This window comes from Saimiri boliviensis, chromosome 1 (genome assembly GCF_048565385.1).
Source record: "Saimiri boliviensis isolate mSaiBol1 chromosome 1, mSaiBol1.pri, whole genome shotgun sequence".
Taxonomy (NCBI): Eukaryota; Metazoa; Chordata; class Mammalia; order Primates; family Cebidae; genus Saimiri; species Saimiri boliviensis.
In genome coordinates, this window is record NC_133449.1 from 152161002 (window position 1) to 152181062 (window position 20061).

The window sequence follows — 20061 nt, forward strand, 5'->3', positions numbered from 1 at the left end:
ACAGAGTTAGACTGTACAGAATGTTTCCTTTTCTAAGCAGCTGCCAAACTACCTTCAAAATGGCTGCAGCACCGTTTTGGATTCCCACAGCAATGGCAAGAGTTCCTGTTGCTCCATGTCCCGCCAGCATTTGCTGCCGTCCACGTTCTAAGCACATATGGTGAGATCTGGGTGCTTTCACTCCCTAACGGCATGCAGTGCTGAGCATCTCCTCACATGCTTCTCCGTCACCTGTATCTCTGCTTTGGTGAGGCGCCTGTTCAGATCTCATCCATCTTTTATTTGAGTGGTCTGTTTCCTCATCACTGAGTGTGAAGAGTTCTTTGTATAATTTGGATAACAGCCCTTATCAGATGTGTCTTTTGCATGACAATGAAAAATACTTTCTCCATTTGTGGCTTCTCTTTTTATTCTCGACAGTTTCCTTTGCAGAGCAGCAATTTCTAATTTTAATGATGTCCAGCTCATCAATTCTTTCACAGATTGTGCATTTGGTGTTATATATGAAAAGTCACTGCTGAATCAAAGGTCAGCTAGATATTTCTCTTGTTATCTTCTAGGAGTTTTAAAGTGCTGTGCTTTACACTTAGGTGTGTGATCCATTCTGAGTTGATTTTTGTGAAAGACGTAAGGTCTAGATTTTTCCCCTGTGGCTGTTTCACTGTGCCAGCACCATTTGCTGAAAAAAAAAACATTCTCCTCTGAGCTGCCTGTGCTCTGCTGCACACGATCAGCCAACTATATCTGTGGAGGTCTATTTTGAGGCTCTCCCACCTGTTCCACAGACCTATTTGTCCATTCTCTCATCAACATTACACTGTCTTGATGACTGTGGTTTTACACAGTCTTGAAGTTGGGGAGTGTCAATCTTCCGACTTTGTTATTCAGTGTTGTGCTAGGCATTGCCACCTTTACCTTCCCATAAAAACTTTAGAATCTTTTGGTATCCACAAAAATAACTTGCTGGGATTCTGACCAGGACTGCATGAAACCTCTAGAGAGAATTAGGAAGAACTCACACTTTGATAATAGTGAGTCCTCCCACCCATAAACATAGACTGTCTCTGCATTTATACTGAGTCCTCCTATCCATGAACATAGAATGCCCTGCATTTATTTACACCTTTGATTTCTTTCATCAGGGTCTTGTGATTTCCTCACACATATCCTATACAGGTCTATATGTCTAAGCATCTTTTGGTGCTAATGTAAATGGTACTGTGTTTTGATTTCAAATTCACTCTGCTTATTGCTGGTATGCAGGAAAGCAGCTGACAGGTGTGTATTACCCATGCATCCTGCAACCCTGTTCTCCCCACGTATTCTACAAGTTCTTTTGTTCTTAGAATTTTCTACATAGATGATCATGTCATCTGCAAACAAAGACAGTTTTATTTCTTCCTTCCTTTATTCCCTCTCCTTGTCTTACTGCACTAGCTAGGACTTCCAGTATGACAGTGAATAGGAACAGTGAGTGGGACTCCTTGCCTCGTGCCTGATCTTAGTGAGAAAGCTTCTAGTTTCTTATTTGGTTTAAAGAAGAAAAGAGTTGACGAGTAATAAGAAATTAGCTTCTCTATGACAACAAAAAGAAAAATCTGCCCATTTAAACAGGACTGGTCACTAGAGCCCATGTGTGTCCAGCAGCTACACATGTCTCTGGGGAGGCCACCCTCTCTTATTAAGGACTAGTCTTAGATCTGTGGGGTTCCCAGAGAGCATCTTGTGGCTGCCCAAGTTCTTGGCTCCACCAGTAATCAGTTGGGCACAATCTCCAGGCCCCAGGGCCAGCCCTGCTGCTCATCTAGGGCAAGAACACCTGAAGGAAGTCAGCTCTGCTGTTTACAGGCTCAGCCGTCCTCCTTCACCGCCCAGAATGCTGCAAATTGGGCCTTTTCTAGGATACACAAGTCACACCTTTTCCAGAAAAACCACAACTGAGGAAAACTTCCCAGTCAATGACTGACGTTCACTAATGATGTTCATGTTCAACAAACACAAAATGCCCCCTACACTCTAATCAGAATTTTGAACAGACACTACCCAGAAAGGTGAGACTAACCATGAAAGGTATCGAGGAACAGCGAATGCTCCTACCTTCAGCCCTGCAGCCACCCAGCAAGCAAGGCTGAGCAGAGCATGTGGATGGGGGGCTCTCAGGCCACCAGGCCCTCCTTCCTCCAACTGCACACCCATGTGGAGCCAGACTTATTCCACAGACTCAGAAGAAGAGACCACGGCAGATGGACACAGACACAGACATGAGAAGCCTCTGTCTTCTATTTCACCAGACACTGAAGAGATTTGTGGAAAATAAAAAACAATGCCATTCCTCTCACTAAATCTCATTTTGTGTTAGAAAATGCATTTTTCATAAATATATTTTGTTAACTGATAATGAATTGTTTTTAATGAGATTATAAATTGTAAATAATGTTTTAATTTTAATTTCCAAAGACAGTAAATACTGATAGATAATTGTTTATTGTTTAAAAGGCCTAGACCAACAAGTGAGGGCAATGCTGCTGCAGAAGAAGGTGCAGGTGGTGGGCAACGTGTGGGACTCTTGCCCCCCTCCCCCTGCTCTCAGAGCGACGCTCAGGACAATTACCCACCAGCTCTAGCCGCCTCTCACGGTGACGTGTGGGACTTTTACCCCCCGCCCCCACGCTCTCACAGCGACGCTCGGGACAAGTACTGACTAGCTCTTGCTGCCTCTCACAGAGCAGTGCGGGACTCTTGCCCACCACCTCTCATGGTGACATGTGAGCCCACATCCTAGGCCCAAGGGAAAAGTCCACTCATGAAGGAAGCAATGGCCTCAGCAAAGAGCCCAAAATCTAAGCCTCTGGAGGTGAGCCCCAGGATCTCCATTTTCAGGCTAGTTTCTCCATATAATTCATAAGCAGCAAGGCATGCGGGAAGCATGGCCATGATTAGGACCAGGCTAAGGAAGCCCAACGCTCTCCAGTCCTCTAAGGGATTCACTTCTCGTTTCTCGTCCCAGACAGGGGGAAAGCTCCTTCAGGGCAGTGGTCGCAGCCTTCCTTCCCCTGGAGCCCCTATGTCCACTCCAAGCACAACCAGGCAGAAACAGGAACCCGCACTTGTCCCATGCGGACCAGCACCGCCAGTCACAGCCACGTCAACGCTGTTCCTCCTATAGACTCTGCGCAACAGCGTTTCTCAGCCACAGTATTAAAAAAGGGTGAGCATCAAAAGCCTCATGCTCTGAGGAAGTGACCTATGATATCCAAGCTTGAAAAAGCATTGCCCGATGAGAGGCAACATGGTGAAAGGGCACAGGCTTAGGAGACAGGCAGCCCTGAGCTCACAAGCAGACTCTAGGCTGAGGAGCTCCACAATCTTGGGGAAACCAAGACAAAGTGAGAGCCTCCCTGGCCCCCAGCTAGTGTGCAGGGTCGGTGCCAGAGCAGGGGGATACATGTGGAGTGCCTGGTACCCACAGATGCCTAGCAAGTGGATGTTCTTTGTTCCTATTCTCTTACCCAGTTTCCTAACAGGGTCCAGGGACCCTTCCAGGTCCATGGCACCACCTCAAGCTCAGGATGGTGGCAACACCAGCACCCTCCCTCAGACCAGGTCCACTCACCTGCCCAAAGCCTGCCCCTTCCAGAAGCCACACTTCTCAACAAGCAGACCCTGAGCCAGGTACACTCCACGGTGGGGGCCACCCCATCGCCTGACATCTCCTAGGGCTGAGCACTGGAGGCCACCGTGGGAAGGCAGGAGACTGATTTTATGCTCTGCCAAACAAGGAAGGAAAGCGTACTCAAATCGCCTGATGGCATTCGAGTTGCTCTCCACACCCACACACTAAGAATCAATGCATGTGTTTTCCTGGGCTTGGGCATGGAAAGGGGCCAGCAGCGGCCAGCATCAAGGCTAAGGAAGCTCTTGGCTCAGAACTTACGAAGTTCACAGGAAGTTACCAGGAAACTCAAGAAAAGCGTTCATAAGAGGATGCTCCCAAGTCCATTGATGATGCCCTGGGCTCAGCAGGGCCAGGAGTGAGCGAGGAGTACTTGATGACTGGGGAGTCTCCCCAGATAGCAGCTCCTGACAGCCCTGGCCCTGCACTAGGCTCCCACTATGGGGTGTGGGCTGTTCTCCTGGGGCCAGGCCCATGCAAACCCCTTCTAAATAAGCAAGGAAACAGTTCAGGGCAATAAAAGACCTAGGGAGAACCCAAGCAAGAGCCCTTCTCCCATCTCCCTATTCCCTTCCTAAAGCAACAACCAACAACATTCAACTAGTAGTCATTTTTGTTTTTTCTCCAAATGTTTGAGGAAATCTAGATTCTACTACGACCTCTGGGGACCAACAAAGATGTTTGCTTTCAAAGGACAGAAGTGACCCTGACACCCTCTTCTGAAACGTATATGACTCTCCAAATGCCGTTTTCTGATCTGGGGAGCTGAGGTCAGGAATATTCTGCTCTCTAATAGAAATGTCACAAATGGCAGGAATGGTATCATTCTGCTTGGCCCATGTGAGTGAGAGACCCATGCTGTTTCCTTCTTCCCTTCTGTGGCTTGCACACGCTCACTCTGGTCCCAGGTACAGACAGGCTCATGCCATGGTAGTGCCTGAAAACTTCAGCCAGGACAAAGAGAGCTTTCCCAGCAGTCCCCAGTCACCTCAAAGATGCCACCTCAGGCTCCCACACAGGCCAGATCCACAACCAGAACAGGAACTTCTCTGGGAAAGGTCTCCTGACCAGCGGTTTCTGAATTGTGCTCCTCTGGCCCTGAGGCTCCACAGAGGGGGTGCCAAGCAGGAGGAGGACATGTGGGGCAACTACCAGAGGGAGCGACACCAATATGACAGCAGATTTCTGTGCCGATGGCACAGGCCAGCCCACAATCCAAGCGCAGAGCCATGAGTCCTGGGCCCTTCCTCTGGGGACGCACCCACGATGTGCTCTCACCACCACCAGGCAGCCCGACATCGCAGGCTGAGACTGCTGCTACAAAGGGTTTCCTGGGGTGGGAAGAAATGCCAGCTTTTTTTTTTTTAACTTGCTAAAGAGGATAAGAGGATGCAGGGGTACATACAGGGTTCAAAGGAAAGGAGATAGGAAGGAGATGCATCTGCTGCCCCAGGGGACATGTTCCCCAGCCACCATCCTGGCTGCGGCGGTGCTCAGCCGGCAGGCAGTGGGGGCTATCACCTCTGCAGGTGCACTTAGTCCAGAGCCACTCAGCCTAATGAAGTGAGGTGCCTTCAGAACCATGGCGAGGCAAGCACCAGACCAAGTGGCCTGGGGAGATAAGCACTTCAGCATGGAGAGGATGGAAAACAGATCCTATTGACAGAACTGAAGGAAAGCTACATTAAGAGGTGGGGATTTGGGGCATGAATCCCCAGACTCGTGCCAGACACAAACTTCTGGCCTGTTAAGATAAGTCAGCCTGAGGGGAGGCAGCAGATGGACCTCCCCTGCTCCCAAGGCGTCACTGTCATCACCTGCAGCACCTCACTCTGAGAACCCTATGCCCAGGGGCCAGGCAAGTGCTAAGAGGAAGGCCAGCACTCCTCAGCCCTCCCACAGGTGGGCTGCAAGTACCCTTCAAAGAAATCTATCAAAGGTAGAACTGCCTCCAATATAGACGAGAAAGAAAGGCTCAGGGGTCAAGTGAACAGGACCGGTGACGGGGCCCACAGACCACAGACCCCACAGACCCCGCTCCTACAAATAAAGCCGCCATTCCCTGAGCACCCGCTTGATGTCAGGAACTTCTGAAATCTCCCAATTCTCCACTCATCTTAAAAAGCAAGGGTCTTAGGCCTGATTTTCTAGATGAAAAGCAGGAGAAGCAAGGAGAATGCCTCTCAGCTGGGGTCAACATGCACTGGAGAGGCCCAAGCTCCCAGCAGGACAGGCAGGCTTCCTCCACAGCAAACACCCCAGCACCGAGGCCAGCAGCAAGGAGTACTAGCAGGAGAGGCTGCCTCAGCCTCCCAAGTGGCCAGCCCACTTAGACAGGGCAAGGACTGTAAGGAGGGCCCAACCCCCAGGAAGCACCCTACACCACAGCCACAGCCTTAGCCCCCTGGCCACCAAGGGGAGCACACGCCCGAACCCCTGAGCCAGCGATGTACTCACAGAAACCGATGGGACCACCCTCCCCGCACCCCCACTTTCCTCCCCGCCGCCAGCTCACGGGGCCACCCTCCCTCCAAGCTCACAAGCTTCAGTCCAGGGCTTGCCAAGGCAGGTCAGCTGGCAGCCCGGGCTGCACACCAAGATGCCCCCACCCTCAGCAGTGAGGGTGACTCCCCTTGTCATGCCCCCAGGGCCACAGCCCTGAGCTGTGTCCTGCCTCTGGTCTCAGGAAGAACCAGCTACCACCAATAACCCAGTGCCCTGAGAGTATGGAAAATACAATACTCATGCTAAGGGAGGCTGCCAGGGGCTGGGGCCAAAGGCAGACTGCTGAGAACTCCCACAGCCACAGAGAAAACCAGCCGCTGTCCTTCAGAAAGGCAGCCGGGCTTTGGGAGACCCTCCCCAGATCGCTCCAGCATGGGCCAGTGTGAGGGGCTCTGTGTGGAGATGTCAGTTGCAGTTCCGACCACACTTCCCTCTGATCCTCGAGGCTAAGGTTTTGTGGGCTATTTAGGCCTGAGATGATAAAAAATGATTTTATGCCTAAAAATATTAAGAAGTAAATAACAATAGAGATCAGAAAAATCTGTGCCATAGGTTTGACTCCATCCATCACTGAGGCTGCAGTCTCTTCCCTGCCATGGGCCTCAGTTTCCCTGTTTTTATGGTCTATTATTTGGACCCCCACAGCACTTGCCCTACTTCACTGCAGCATGGCACACCATGGGCCAGGTGGCCAGGGCTATGCTCCTGTGGCTTCCAAAGCCCTCAACTCCTCCACTGCCTCCCTCTGTGACCTGTGCTTGGCTCCAGACCAGCTCACACAGCTTCCTGGCCCAGAAGGCCCCTGTAGACGCCTCTCCCAGGGCCTCCCACTCTTGTCAGTCCTTGGTGCTTTCCCTGGGCCTCCCCCAGGCCAGTGTACCAGAGGCAAAGGCTCAGCCACATTCATCAGTGCCCAAACCTAAAACAGTGACTCCAGCACCCCTCCAATAGCCCCCATCTGCCCCACACATGTTCTTACACAAAACTCTCAAAGGACCCTGAAGAGTGAAGGGGGCCGGTGCCATCCTCTACCCCTCAGAATCGGAGAGTGCACCAGGCATACTGACCCTCTGAGGCTCTGGCCGCAGCCACAGAGCCAGGAGCAGTAGGCCAACCAGGGCAGAGATGCCGAGTGACAGGGGAGAAAGGAGAAGAGGAGCCAGGTATCCCTGGCTCAGCCACTTCCAAAATGAAAGGCCTCGTCTGCCTTGGACATTTCCTCCAAAAGAAGAGCCATGGGTGTGGGTGGGAGCCAGTCCCGCATCCCAGTGCAAGGCCAGGCCCCCACCAGGAGAAACCCCAAGGAGTGACCAGGTCTCCATGCCTAATCTCAGGTGGGAAGCAATGCTGACAACAAGCACCAGTCTCTGCATGCCAGAAAGGGTGGCTCTGTGGCCCTGTGACCCACCGGCTTCCAGAACAATCTACGCAACTGCCACAGAACTAACCACTTAGAAAGTGATTGCATTGGGGATGAAATTTTTTTCTAGTACTTGAATAAAAGGGGGGAGTTTCACATTTCATCCACTTCCACATCCCTTAACAATAAAAACTTATTTAAAAATCCATGAATATGTAAATGCCATTTTAAATATGGAAATGCAAAACATGCAGGGAAACAGTCTGGGTGTGAAATATTAACGGCAGCTCATCTTGCTTTGAAAGAGGCAACACAAGCTGGCTGAAGCAGCAGGCGGAGGCACCCGGACAGACCCCAGAGCCCATCGGCAGCGGAGGCTGGACCCGGCCCAGCCATGGAAGAGCGTGTGTTTTTTTGCCTTGAGGGCTCTGCCTGGGGAGGGAGCGGGGTCAGACACCCACTAGAGCAGGGCTGGCCTTGCCAAAGCCTGTCTGCACCCCTACAGGGCCAGCCAGTGCCCGCATTCAGGGACCCCTCCAAGCCAGGCAGCCACCACGTGCTGCGGGGTGCAGCCACCACGTGCTGGGGGGTACAGCCAGGACACTTGGCCTTGCCTGCTGATGACCCAGGCTTTCCCCTGGAGCCAGGACGGGCTGGACCCCCTCTCAGGAGAGACAAGGCTTAATCTAAGGTCCAGAAGGCAGCTGCAGCCTGAAACATGATGGTGTCTCAGACAGGTCCCCAGACCACACTGGGGGGCCACAGAGAACCCTGCATTGGCAGGATGGGCACCTGCGGTCCACATCTACCAACCCCGGGCTTCGCTAGCCCCGATCAGGAAATTATCAGAGGAACATGAAGGTACTGTGTGAGGGAGGGAGGTCCTGAGACAGACGCCTGCTCACCCAGGCTTCTCCATGCCATGCCCCACCCCTTCTATCTCTCCCTCTAATTGGCCACAAAATGTACAGGCCTGGCACCCCCTTACACCCGCTGAGGAGGCCCCTTGAGGAGGTTCTAAGCTGAGCACAGAGGAGCGAGCGGCTGCACATGCCACATGCACCATCTCACGTCCAAGTCTGGGCACTGCAGGCAGGCACCACACCAACAGCCTCAGGAAGGCCCAGCTCCTCCACGTGGCCCAGCTCCCGGGGCTGGTGCCGCCAAGCCCTCTTTTCCTGCCAAAGTCCCACTCAAGAAGAGAGGGGGACTGAGAACCAAAAGGACAGGCAGACGCCACCAGCCAGGCCAGGGTCGCCGGGGCAGCCACCACAGGTCTGCAGGTCGACCGCACACTGTGAGTACGGCACAAGCCTGTTCCCTGTCACCTCAAGTGGTGCGCTTTGGGGCACCTGACTCACTGAAGGGTCCATGTGAAAGTGTGTGGTGCCAGACCCCAGGCACAGGGATGTCCCTGACATTTCCCTGAAAACCCATTCACTGGGTCTATCCTACAGAAGAAAAAACTGACTCAGGAGAGAGATGGTTTTCCTAAGGTTCCACACTAACCAGATGGACCGGAGCAGAGCAGGCACATGCGAGCATGTGCACTGAAACTACCACAGGAAAGCAGATGCCATCATAGGCCCACTCTAGAGACAGACCAGGAGCCTCAAAGGCTGTACCCTGGTGCAGGGCTGGGTTGAGGGTTGGGCTGTTCCCTGGTACAGGGCTGAGTCAGGGCTGGGCTGTCTCCTGGTGCAGGGCTGGGTTGCAGGCCGGGCTGTTCACTGGTGCAGGGCTGGGTCAGGGCCGGGCTGTCCTCTGGTGTAGGGCTGGGTCAGGGCCGGGCTGTCCCCTGGTGCAGGGCTGGGTCAGGGGCTGGGCTGTCCCCTGGTGTAGGGCTGGGTCAGGACTGGGCTGTCTCCTGGTGCAGGACTGGGTCAGGGCCAGGCTGTCCCCTGGTGTAGGGCTGGGTCAGGGCCGGGCTGTCTCCTGGTGTAGGGCTGGGTCAGGTCTGGGCTGTCCCCTGGTGCAGGGCTGGGTCAGGGGCTGGGCTGTCCCCCTGGTGCAGGGCTGGGTCAGAGGCCGGGCTGTCCCCTGGTGCAGGGCTGGGTCAGGGCTGGGCTGTCCCCTGGTGTAGGGCTGGGTCAGGGCCGGGCTGTCCCCCTGGTGCAGAGCTGGGTTGAGGGCTGGGCTGTCTCCCTAGTGCAGGGCTGGGTCAGAGGCCGGGCTGTCCCCTGGTGCAGGGCTGGGTCAGGACTGGGCTGTCCCCTGGTGTAGGGCTGGGTTGGGAGCCGGGCTGTCTCCCTAGTGCAGGGCTGGGTCAGGGCCGGGCTGTCCCCTGGTGCAGGGCTGGTTCAGAGGCTGGGCTGTACCCTGGTGCAGGGCTGGGTCAGGGGTTGGGCTGTCCCCTCGTGCAGGGCTTGCTTGGGGGCCGGGCTGTCCCCTGGTGCAGGGCTTGGTTGGGGGCCAGGCTGTCCCCTGGTACAGGGCTGGGTCAGGTGCTGGGCTGTCCCCTGGTGCAGGGCTGGGTCAGGGCTGGGCTATCTCCTGGTGCAGGGCTGGGTTGCAGGCTAGACTGTCCCCGGGTGCAGGGCTGGGTCAGGGCTGGGCTGTCCCCGAGTTCTCTATGATGACTTACAGAACACAGGATAGTGCTTGACTTTCCATTTTTGGTTCACTGTGTAGAACTCAGCTCAGGAACAGCCACAAGGGAGAGCTACACAGGGCCGGGGCTGCGGAGGGGTACGGAGCCTCCCGCCCTCTCCAGGCAGCCGCTCACAGTGCCCTGGGGTCCTCCAACCCCGTGTGCTCCACCATCTCGCTGTTCAGATGTTCAGAGCCCTGGCTCTGGGCCCCACTGCCCTCTCCCTGAGGTGGGTGATGGGGCTGGGATATTCCCAGCCAGTCCTCATGTGGTCTTGGCAACAGCTTGTCTTTCACTAGTGGGCCCACCCTGAGTCATCACGTCAGCGCGAATGGAGGTGTGATTGGAAGGGGCTCACTCTGAATACCAAGAGAAATGCCTGTCACTCAGGAAATCCCAGGGGCTTCAGGGAGCTTGGGATGAAGATCAGACATGTGTTTCTTCTAATCCCACACCCCGGACACCCCGGCTCTTCTCTGGTTTCACTTGTGGCTGTGAGGGGCCATAGAGGCTCAGGCATCACACCCGGAGGCGGAAAGGAGAGGCCTCTTTCTTATCTTTTCTGCACAAGAAAGCCTTTCCTAGGACCCCCACTGCCAGTATGTGCCCCTTATGCCTCCTTGGCCAGAACGGAGTCTTACGCCTGCTCCTGCTTAAGATGGAGTTACCATGAGGGACTGAGCCTGTCCGGTGGAACCCATGGGGCTGATAGGCAGTGGCATGGGTTTGGGGCAGAGGGAAGGGCGTGCAGCAGGGCCCGGGGACCTCTGCGTACTGCATGGCTGACCACGCCGTGGGTCTGTGTGGAGAGCCTGAAGCCCACCTGTTTGCCATTGATGATCAAGCTCATCCTCATCCTCCTGCAGAGAGTGTTTTAACAATTTATTAATAGCCAGAAGGAGATTTCTTATTTTGGGGGCTGATGTCACTTTGAAAATTGGCTTTTAGAAGCATCTGGTTGTGTTGGACATAATCACATCAATTTACTTAAAAACCTCAAATGATAAAAATTGCCTTTTGCTTTCAAAGCCACTGTCAGATGAAACAGGCATTAGAAGTGATTTGAAATTAAAGCTTTAACATTTTACCACTCGATCCTCTTCATTTCACTTTGGAAATGAAACAGAATGAACTGTTAAGGGAAAGGAAACTTGCCTGTACTTTTCTCCCACCAAACAGGGAAGTGCTTCCTAAAGCTATTTGCCTTGACCAGGAGCAGCAGGCCCTGTCTCTGTGTCCAGGGCCACATGGAAGGGAACGTTCCCATCTGCATGTTGTCTGCATTGCCTTCGCTGTGGTCATAGATGTGGATTGAGCCCATGGGGGGATTGGTTTGGGAATGGGGTCTCTGCTCCAGGGAGCATCCTCTGCAGTGGGCAGGTGTCCTCACAACCCCAGCCATGGCCAGCCTCTCAGGACCTGTGGGCTCCCTCTGAGTGCTGGAGCACCGCCCTGGAAAAGGGTGAGATTTGGGGCACCCCATAGAAGCTCTTGGTGCTCTGTCCTCTTCTGTGAAATGAGGTCTTGGGGGTGAGACGAGGGCTACAGTACTGCTCTGGTCTGGGAGGTCAAAGGGAGAAGCTGCCCTTGAAATCCTGGGTTCTCGCAGGCGTGTCCCAGCCTGGTTTCTTGTGTGTTTCTGTGTGCTGGCTTCTGGGCTCTGGCTTCACGTGGGATGTGTGGGGCTTCTTCGGCCAAGGTGCAGCCTCCAGATGGGGCTGGTAACAGCCCTGCCACCCATCGCCAGGCGCGCTGCAGACACTTCCCTGGAATAAGGCAGTGGAGAGGCGCAGGCGGCCTCTGGGCATGAGGTTGGGGCTCCAGGTCTGTCTTGCCTACGGGGTCTCAGGGGTGCTGGTCTGCTCCTTGCTGGTCATGTGACTCCTTCCTGGCCCTTTCTTTATCTCTGTGAGCCAAAAGGTGCTGACGGTAACGACTGGGTTGCTGTGAGGTCTGAGCCTCCTCAATTGCACCTGGGCACTGAGCAGTCCCGGGGTCTCTGTGGTGCTGCTTGCTAAAGGGTGGATACTTCCCAACCAAGGCTTTCTGGGGCCTGGTGACCGAGTGCTCAGCCCTTTCGTGCACTTCCAAGGCCCAGGAAGGAGGCAGACCCTAGGACAGGCAGTGCTGGCGGTGTCCGCTGAGGTCTGGATGAGTCCAGCTGTGGCCTCGGCACTTGAATTCTGGCCTGTCCCCTGGGCTGCTGCTCTCTTATGTGGTAAGACACCATGTTCATCATGGCCTGCTGTGGTAGGGTCAAGGAGCCTTGCATGGTTGAACAGCTGAGCACATTTCTACAAGTATCTTACAGGTGGTCAGATAGAAACTCAGATAAGCGTGAAGGAGGCAGCATGGCAGAAGATGTCAGGCCATGGTGGCCCAGATCTGAGAGGGCTTCACCAGGCGGGCCTCATTTTAAAGTCCCTTTTGTTTGTTTCTCATTGAAAGTAGCTTGAAGAGCCCTGGTCCGGCAGAGGTCACAGGGTCATGAGGGCAGCTTCCAGGCATTCTCCCTGGTCTGTGCGGATCAGCAGGCACGTGCTTGTGTCCATACACGTGCCCCTCTGCGTTTTGTACTGGGTAAACTGGCCGTGTCCATCTGTCCCTGCTAGCGAATGCTGTTGTCGCCATCTGAGGAGCTTTTCAGGGTGCAGCTCTGCTGCCCTGTTTCTCGCAAGCCCAGTGCCCGATGCTTCCTCTTCGGGGCAGTGCTGCTGTGACAGTGCCATTAGGGCGGGCTCCTGTGGCAGCATCTTGGAATGCTAGTGCCTCGGACCGAGCTTCCAAAGTGATGGTTGGGTCAGTTGTGTGCCTGTTTTCAGGAGCTTGGCTTTTAGAAGACGAATATTGCCTATCAGCTGGTGTAGTGTGCCCCTGTGAACGGCCTACACAGCACAGTCTTGATGCACTTCCTGGGCGTTGTATAACTTTCCTCCTCTGCTGATCTGATGTGCAAAACAGAGCGCCCTTCCCGCAGTCACTGTCGTAGTGACTTGGTGGCCCTGTCACCAGTGTGATACATGTCCATGTCCACCAAGCCAGAAGCCAATAGGTACCTCAGCGGGTCCTGTGTGGGTCGGCCTCCTCTCTGGAGTTCCTGCTGTTGCTGCCTTCGTTCAATTTTGCGTCCTTTTCTCTCCATAGTTACTGCAGTAGCGTTCCAGCCTGTTTCAGGCTGGGGAAGAGCCCGGAGCTCTCCTACCCAGAAGAGTTCTGAGGCAGCGAAGGCAGCCAAGGGAGGCGAACTTGCTATGAAACCCGGGCAGAAAATCAGATCATCCTGCAGTGAGCAGATGCCGAGTAGGAAGCCACTGAGTGCCTCACTTGAGGAAGGTAAAGGGCATCCTATCTTGGAGGTATCTGCTGGAGCAAGAAGGGATTTTCATAGTATTGAGTTGTGGTTCTGACCCTGGTACTGGGAAGCACAGTTCTAAGCTCTGCTTGCTGTAACCTGGACTGGAGTTTCTATCTCCATGTTTGTGGGTTCTTAGGACTGGAGGCTGAAAGCCCAGTGGTGGCACCTGTGCTGCATCCTGGTCTTGGAGCTGGAGTTTGTAGAGGCAAGAAGCTTCCGCAACTCTCAGAGTGGGACTTACTGCTTTCCAGGGTTCTGAGGAGCCTGCTAGTTAGCTTTATGTGGGTTTACTCAGGCGCTGCACTGGAATTCTGTCTCACCCCAGAGAGTCTCTGTGGGGCTGCTTGAGGATTAAGTGGGATGACATTGATAACACGCCTGCTGCAGCAGCTCTGGGCAATCCATGGGACGTGGTGCTGTGACAAACGATCGGGGTTGGTTGCAGAGCTGGGGGCAGGCAGGGCTCTCGGTGGGCAGAGGGGCAGCCTACAGGGCACTGGCAGTAAGCTGTTCTAGGAGGGCGGGGTGCTTGCCTGCATTTTGGTCTGGGGGTTGGGTCAGAACCATCAAACCCCGCCTCCTGTGTTTCTCTGTTTCTTTAGCCGTGGACAGGTAGGGTGTCATCAGTCATTGGTGTGAGCAGAGCCTGTCAGAGCCCCTGGTCCTCTTGACCTTGGGATAGGAGTATCATGGCACTGTGGGGGAGCCTGGCCTGGTTTGTGCTTGAGCCTTGGTTTTGGCTCCTTGAATCTGAGAATGCAGCTCCTGGTTGTGGGGCTGAGGACAGGGCGTGCTGTTCAGAATCACTGGGTGGATCTGGTATGCCCTCTGCTCAACTTTTATATAGGGAGCCTGGGGCTGTCCTGTAGCCTCCGTGCCCTTGCTGGGCCTTCTTAGTATCCTTGGCCTTTAGGGACCCAAGCACCCCACTGCTTGGCTTCCCCAGCTCTGCCGTGGGTGGAGGCTGTAGGGACAGGAGGCTGCAGTCCTTCCTGGTGCAGCCAGTGGCCGTGCTGTCAGATCTGGAGTGGAACGGGCTGGCGTGCTCTGAGGGCTCTTGAAGAACAGGGCTGGGAAGCTTGTACATGGATGTGTGGGGCTGTGTGAGGCCCTGTTCTTTGCCACTTCTCTGCTTTGCCGGAAATAAGGCTATGCTTTGGAGAGGGCTGGTGGCAGGAGTGGGCCTGTTAGGACCCCGTCAGGGCTGCAGGGTTCAGCTTTCTCCTCTGTAATCACGATGATGAATGATGACAAGGATGATGAGAGCAGTCAGTGTTATCCAGCATCTGCCCTTACCATGCGCTGAGCTGGTGCTTCACGCGCAGTATCTCACTTGAACCTCACAGAAGCTCCTGGGTAGCAGCTGTTATTATTCCCTGTTTTGCAGGGGAGGAACTTGAGCCCCAGGTAAAACAGCTGGGAGGTCATCAAAGCAGGACTTGCATCCAGGCCTGTAGGTCTCCAGAGCTCTGTGGGATGTGTTTGCAGGTGGATCCTGGGTCTCCACGGGGCATGTTGTGTGGTGGCTGTCCCGGCCTTTCTTCTCTGCCTTAGCAGAGACCCTGGGTCATGGATCCTGCCTGGTGCTGTTTGCCTGTTTGAAGCCCCAGGTATCCTCCTCAATGCTGACTTAAGATAGAGCCGGCCGAGAAGTCCACAGAGGAAAGCCCCTGAGTGGCGTGAATGCAGACGGAGCTCTTTGGGTCGGGGTCTTCCCCGGCCACCCTGCTGCTCCCTCTGTGCATAGGCTTTCCCAGAAGTGCACTCTAGTCTAGGTTCTAATCACCACAGCTTGTTTTGAAGATCCCTCTCTGCTGCCTCTAGGCAGAAGAGCCCTTGGCCTAAAGCTACCAGGCTGGCATGTCCTGGAGCACTTGGCCACGTGGTGCTTCCCAGTGCCTGGTTCATCCCCTGCTGCCATCAGGGGTCTGGGCAGTGTCAGGAGGAGGAGGGCCCTTGTCAAGCAGAAGGGACTTGAGAGTCAGTGGGTGTGATGAGTGGGCATCACCATGTTGTCTGTCACAGACAGTGTTTTCCTGGGTCTCTTCCTGCCTCAGCTTTCTGTCACCTCCCAAGAGTGAAAATCAGCTTACTAGTTATGAGTCTCCCCTGCTGGTGGTCCTGGGCGGTTAGGCCGTCCTCTCAAGGACGTAACAAGGCCTTGTCACCTGGCATCTGTGAATTGTGGTGCACTTGAGCTATCCAGAAACCAGCAAGGCACACAAGATCTGTGCTGGGCTGTGTCCTCCTTGTACCTGAGGGGACGCCTGCTGGAGAAGCAACCACTGGCCTAGGTGCCCAGGGCCCATGTTTGCATTTGGCTCTACCGGGAGTAGCTCTCTGAGCTAGTCCTTCTGGTGATGGTGACTCCCATAGGGGGTTGTGAGGCTCAGTGCAGTCACCTCTGTGAAGCCTGTGGATGGTGCTGACGTGGAGTGCAAATTTCTAGCTAGTCCTTGTCATCACTGGCACTGTGTCCTACTGCCACTTTTTGAGGTAACTGGGAAGAACAATTTCTGGGAGACTTAAGGACATGACTGGGGTAAGTTTTCCAGGGGGCTCCGTGGGGCAGGATATCTCCTGTGTGTGGCCAGTGGTGATGATCAGTCAGGTTCGGCGATGGGGGCATCTGGGAGGTTGAGGTGATGGAATTTGCCACGGATCCGTGTGGGTGAGAGGGTGGGTTGGGACGGCTGGTTCTGGCCCGCCCTTGAACTGACCGTGGCCTCAGCTGTGTGTTCCCAACAAGTCTCATGCTCGTCCTGACCGCATGCTCTCGGCACAAGGGGCCCCTGAGGTTGTCAGTGACATGAGCAGAGGCCTTGTCGTGTCCATTCAGCTTTGGCGCCCCTTGATGTAAATGGGCTTTGGCAGAAGGTGTGGAACCAGCCTATGTTTAATGGGCTGTCTCCACGTGTCCTGCAGTGGCAGCCCGCCATGCCTGTCTGTTCCAGGGCTGTGACGGGGCATGCGCTAGGAGCTCTGGGTGGCACTGGGTCCTTCATCATGGGCTTCATGGTCACCCTCTCCAGGAAGCTGGGGTGCTCTGGCTGGCAGCAGAGAAGCCGTGTGATCCATCTGTGTCCTGCTCCTGTCCCCATCCACCCTTTGTACATCCCATCTGGGGCTGGTCCCAAAAGTGTCTCCTGCAGCCACAGATGATACCTGGGACACACAGTGCACCTGCACCACAGAGGCTGTGGGCCCTGGCCCAGCCCTGTACCAGGGGACAGCCTGGCCCTGACCCAGCCCTGCACCAGGCCAAGGAGGAGGTCGGGGTGCCCCAACTTTGTAGTTGGACAGGAGTGGGGGTAACCTGAGGGGAAAATATTCATGGCGTCTGAAGTGGAGAGGGGGCTGCTTCATGGGACAAAGCCTTCAACCTGCAGGGCTGCACTGACTCTGGGTAGTTAGCATGAGAACAGAGCTGAACCGCAGATGACCAGGGGATATCAGAGCTGGAGACAGGGTGCTGAGAAGGTCTCCTCGCTTCTGCCGTCAGGAGGCAAGAAACCTAAAACCAGGCCCTAGATGAGGCCTGGCAGCTGCCTACGTCTGGATTTCCTGCTAGCTAGGGAACAACGTGCCAGCTGCTAAAACCACCCAGCAAGAGCTTTGTAATCTGCCGTCAAGGACACCAGGCTGTGGGAACAATCCCCACAGGCCCTCCTGGAGGGCACAAGTCCAGGCACATACGCTCCTGCCCCAGGGACCAGGTCTCTACACGATGATGAAGTCACAGGGAACCCACATCCTGCTGGGAAGATGAGAAACCTCCTGATCCAAGGAGGGACCCCACAACAGGAGGCTGACCCCCAGACCCATGGCAGTTTAGCACACCGTCAGAACAATGGACAGTGATGCCTCAGCAGAGGCTCATGGCAAGTGATAGAAACGTGGGGCAAGCCCTACCCTCAAATCCCTGCTCCCCCATCTCATCCCAGACCAGGACCAACCACACAGTAAAGCACAGCCATCCCTCAGAGAGCCAGGAGGGCACACGCTCTCACTCGCCCCTAACTCTCCAAAGCAAATGCATCCTAATAAGTGCCCTGGGCAGCCAGGCTTACCTGCTGGTGATGGCGCTGTTCTTGTCCTTCAAGGTAAGCTCCCTCTGCTGCAGCTCCACCACGAATCTGGAAAGGTCTTCCGGAGTCCTGCAGGATAAAGAAGGCACACTCAGTCCCAGCTGTTCCCTGGAAGTCAACCTGATTCTGCATTGGAAACAGAAGGCCAAAAGCAACCTCTGTAGCTGATGCTCTGGGACCCAGGATGTGGGAACCCTGCAGACCCAAGTCCACGGCAGCATGCACTCACTATGACCTGGGGTCAGCCACAGCCCCCACCCCTATGCAACGCCAGGAGATTACTTTAATGAGCTCTGATTTTATTTCACCTGTTGAAATAGAGACACTAACAGGGTCACTCTTCAGAGGAAATGAAATCATGTTTAAAAAGCACCCACCAGGCGCCTGGCACTGGGAAGGTGCTCAGTGAGTTTTAGGTTCCTTTTCTCATCTCTCCTTCAGAAGACCCACATATAACAACAAGAATAAAATCAGAGATCCCCAGGTGTAGCACTTTATACTTTCCAGAACGATTCTAGATTCTCAGTGAATGCCCGAGCAACCCTGTTGTTCACTATTTTCCACAGTTTAAATGAGGAAGCTCAGACTCCAACATGAAACAGCCACTTCGACGTTCAAAGTGCACCCCAATGATCCGCAGCAGCTGAGCTGGACTGGAGCAACATCTTCTAACTCAACACTGGGACTCACGAGGACACACCGAGGATCTGAGCCATACATGCAAAGTGAGGCCAGTGTTGCGTGAGCGTTCCCAGCCTCACAACCGGGGACACAAAAGCCAAGCCTCCCTGGCTAGACTGATCAAGTGGCATGTGAGTTCGAGCCCTGGGGCAGCACCTCGTTTTTCTCTTCACCTGTCATGGACCACACGAAGGTCCACATAGAAAGCAGGTGCCGGGCAATGCTGTGAGAGCTCCACCCAGCACCACGCTGGAAGCTGGTACCGCATCACTCAATGGGCAACAGGGATCCAGACACTGGCCAAGGAGGCTACCTGTACCCCTGGAAGGAAAGGTCCCAGTCACTATGTCAGCCAGGCCCCCAGAGCAGCCTCAGATGGATCTCCCTTCCAGGTCCCCTCAGAGAGGCCTCATCTGCCCACCCAAGGAACAGGCCCCTTGCTGGATGTCTAGTGGGGACAGCAATGGGTGCAGAAAGAGGAGCTGGCACCGGGAGATCCCAACTGTCCTCCCACACAGGCCAACTGGGGGTTAGAAAGCAGCTCCATGGGAAAATCATTTATGACAGAAAGGTCTTCAAAAAGAAACTCAACTCTAAGAGGGCGATGAAAGGTGAAGCTGGCCTTGAACGTGGTTACCATTCTCTCCAGAGTTTCCCAAAGCTTCCAACCTCGGGGAGCTAAAATTATCATTACAAAAGAAAGGAAACCTTTCGAAGCCAAGAGATATTTTTTCTAAAACATTTGAATGAGATATTTAAGTTGTTTTGCATTAGTCAAAGGGGCCTGTAAATTTGCACTAACTCAGTGGGAAGAATTTATTTGTAACAAATACAAATCAAGTACATACGCCCACATGTGCAACAGCACCTCCTAGCCGGTGCTCAGAACCAGCAGCAGGTGGGGTGATCACAGGCAGCAGGTTACAGGCTCCGCTAAACCACCAAGACCACCCTGCCTCACACCCCTCAAGGCTCCCACATGTTCCCTGACCTGAAACAGCAGGAGGCCAGTGGAGGTGCATCTGCCAGGCAACACCAGGCCCCAGGGTTCTCCCGGCTGGGATGGCTGTGTCACCAGAGGGCACACTACCTCTACCTCCCTCTTCGGGAAAGCCTCCCTGCAGCCTGCATAGCAGAAGGCAGAGTCGGGAGCACTTGATATTGATTTAGAAACAAGCTCCTTGCCTTGAGGAACGAACCCACCCAGCAAAGCTGGGAGCTGGAAGACGCTCTGCAATTCCCAGTGACACCAAGACAGTGATAAATGCAACCATTTAGCAATGAGGGAGAAATCAGGAGCAGTTCCAATAAAGTGAAAAGTGACAGTGACACAGCCCCCTTCTGATGTGCTGGGCTCCCACAGACAGTAAAGCCCAGGCCAGCCCATGTGCCAGGAAGCCTCCTATGTCACCCAGGAAGGCCTCTGTCTCATGCCATTGGGGTCAACGCCTCACTGTGGCGTGGAGGGCCCTCATCAGAAACCTGAGTACTCTGGAGCCCGGGTGCATCCATCTCACCAGCCCAGGAAGCAGGCTGGCTCCACATTCGCACGGACTCCGCAGGAGGCTGCTTCTGGGTGGCTCCCCTACATGCTCTTCCCTGTCTGAGGAGCATGTGTCCTGGAGCTCGTCCTGCCCCAGTCAGGAACAGAGAGCTGGCTGGCACTGGGGCAGAAGGCTGAAAGCTTGGGGCGGATGGTCCCACACAGATGCCAGCCACTGGGAGCACTGACACGCACAATTGGTGACAGGCTCTCAGCCTGGACACTTGCTGGCCACATCCCTAGGACCCCAGACCCCAGCTGCGGCT

At 54.5% G+C, this 20061-nt stretch overlaps 1 protein-coding gene across 4 annotated transcripts in view; it reads right to left on the minus strand.

Moving 5' to 3' along the window:
• MAD1L1 (mitotic arrest deficient 1 like 1) overlaps positions 1-20061 on the minus strand; it is a 397602-nt gene that overhangs the window by 299263 nt on the left and 78278 nt on the right. For 3 of the 4 annotated variants that reach the window (XM_074406819.1, XM_039470915.2, XM_039470921.2), the window contains one exon: positions 17554-17640. In XM_074406819.1, the coding sequence (XP_074262920.1) occupies positions 17554-17640 (87 nt within the window). Of the gene's footprint in view, positions 1-17553; positions 17641-20061 lie in introns of those variants that run through there. The other variant, XM_074406821.1, reaches the window with a different exon arrangement.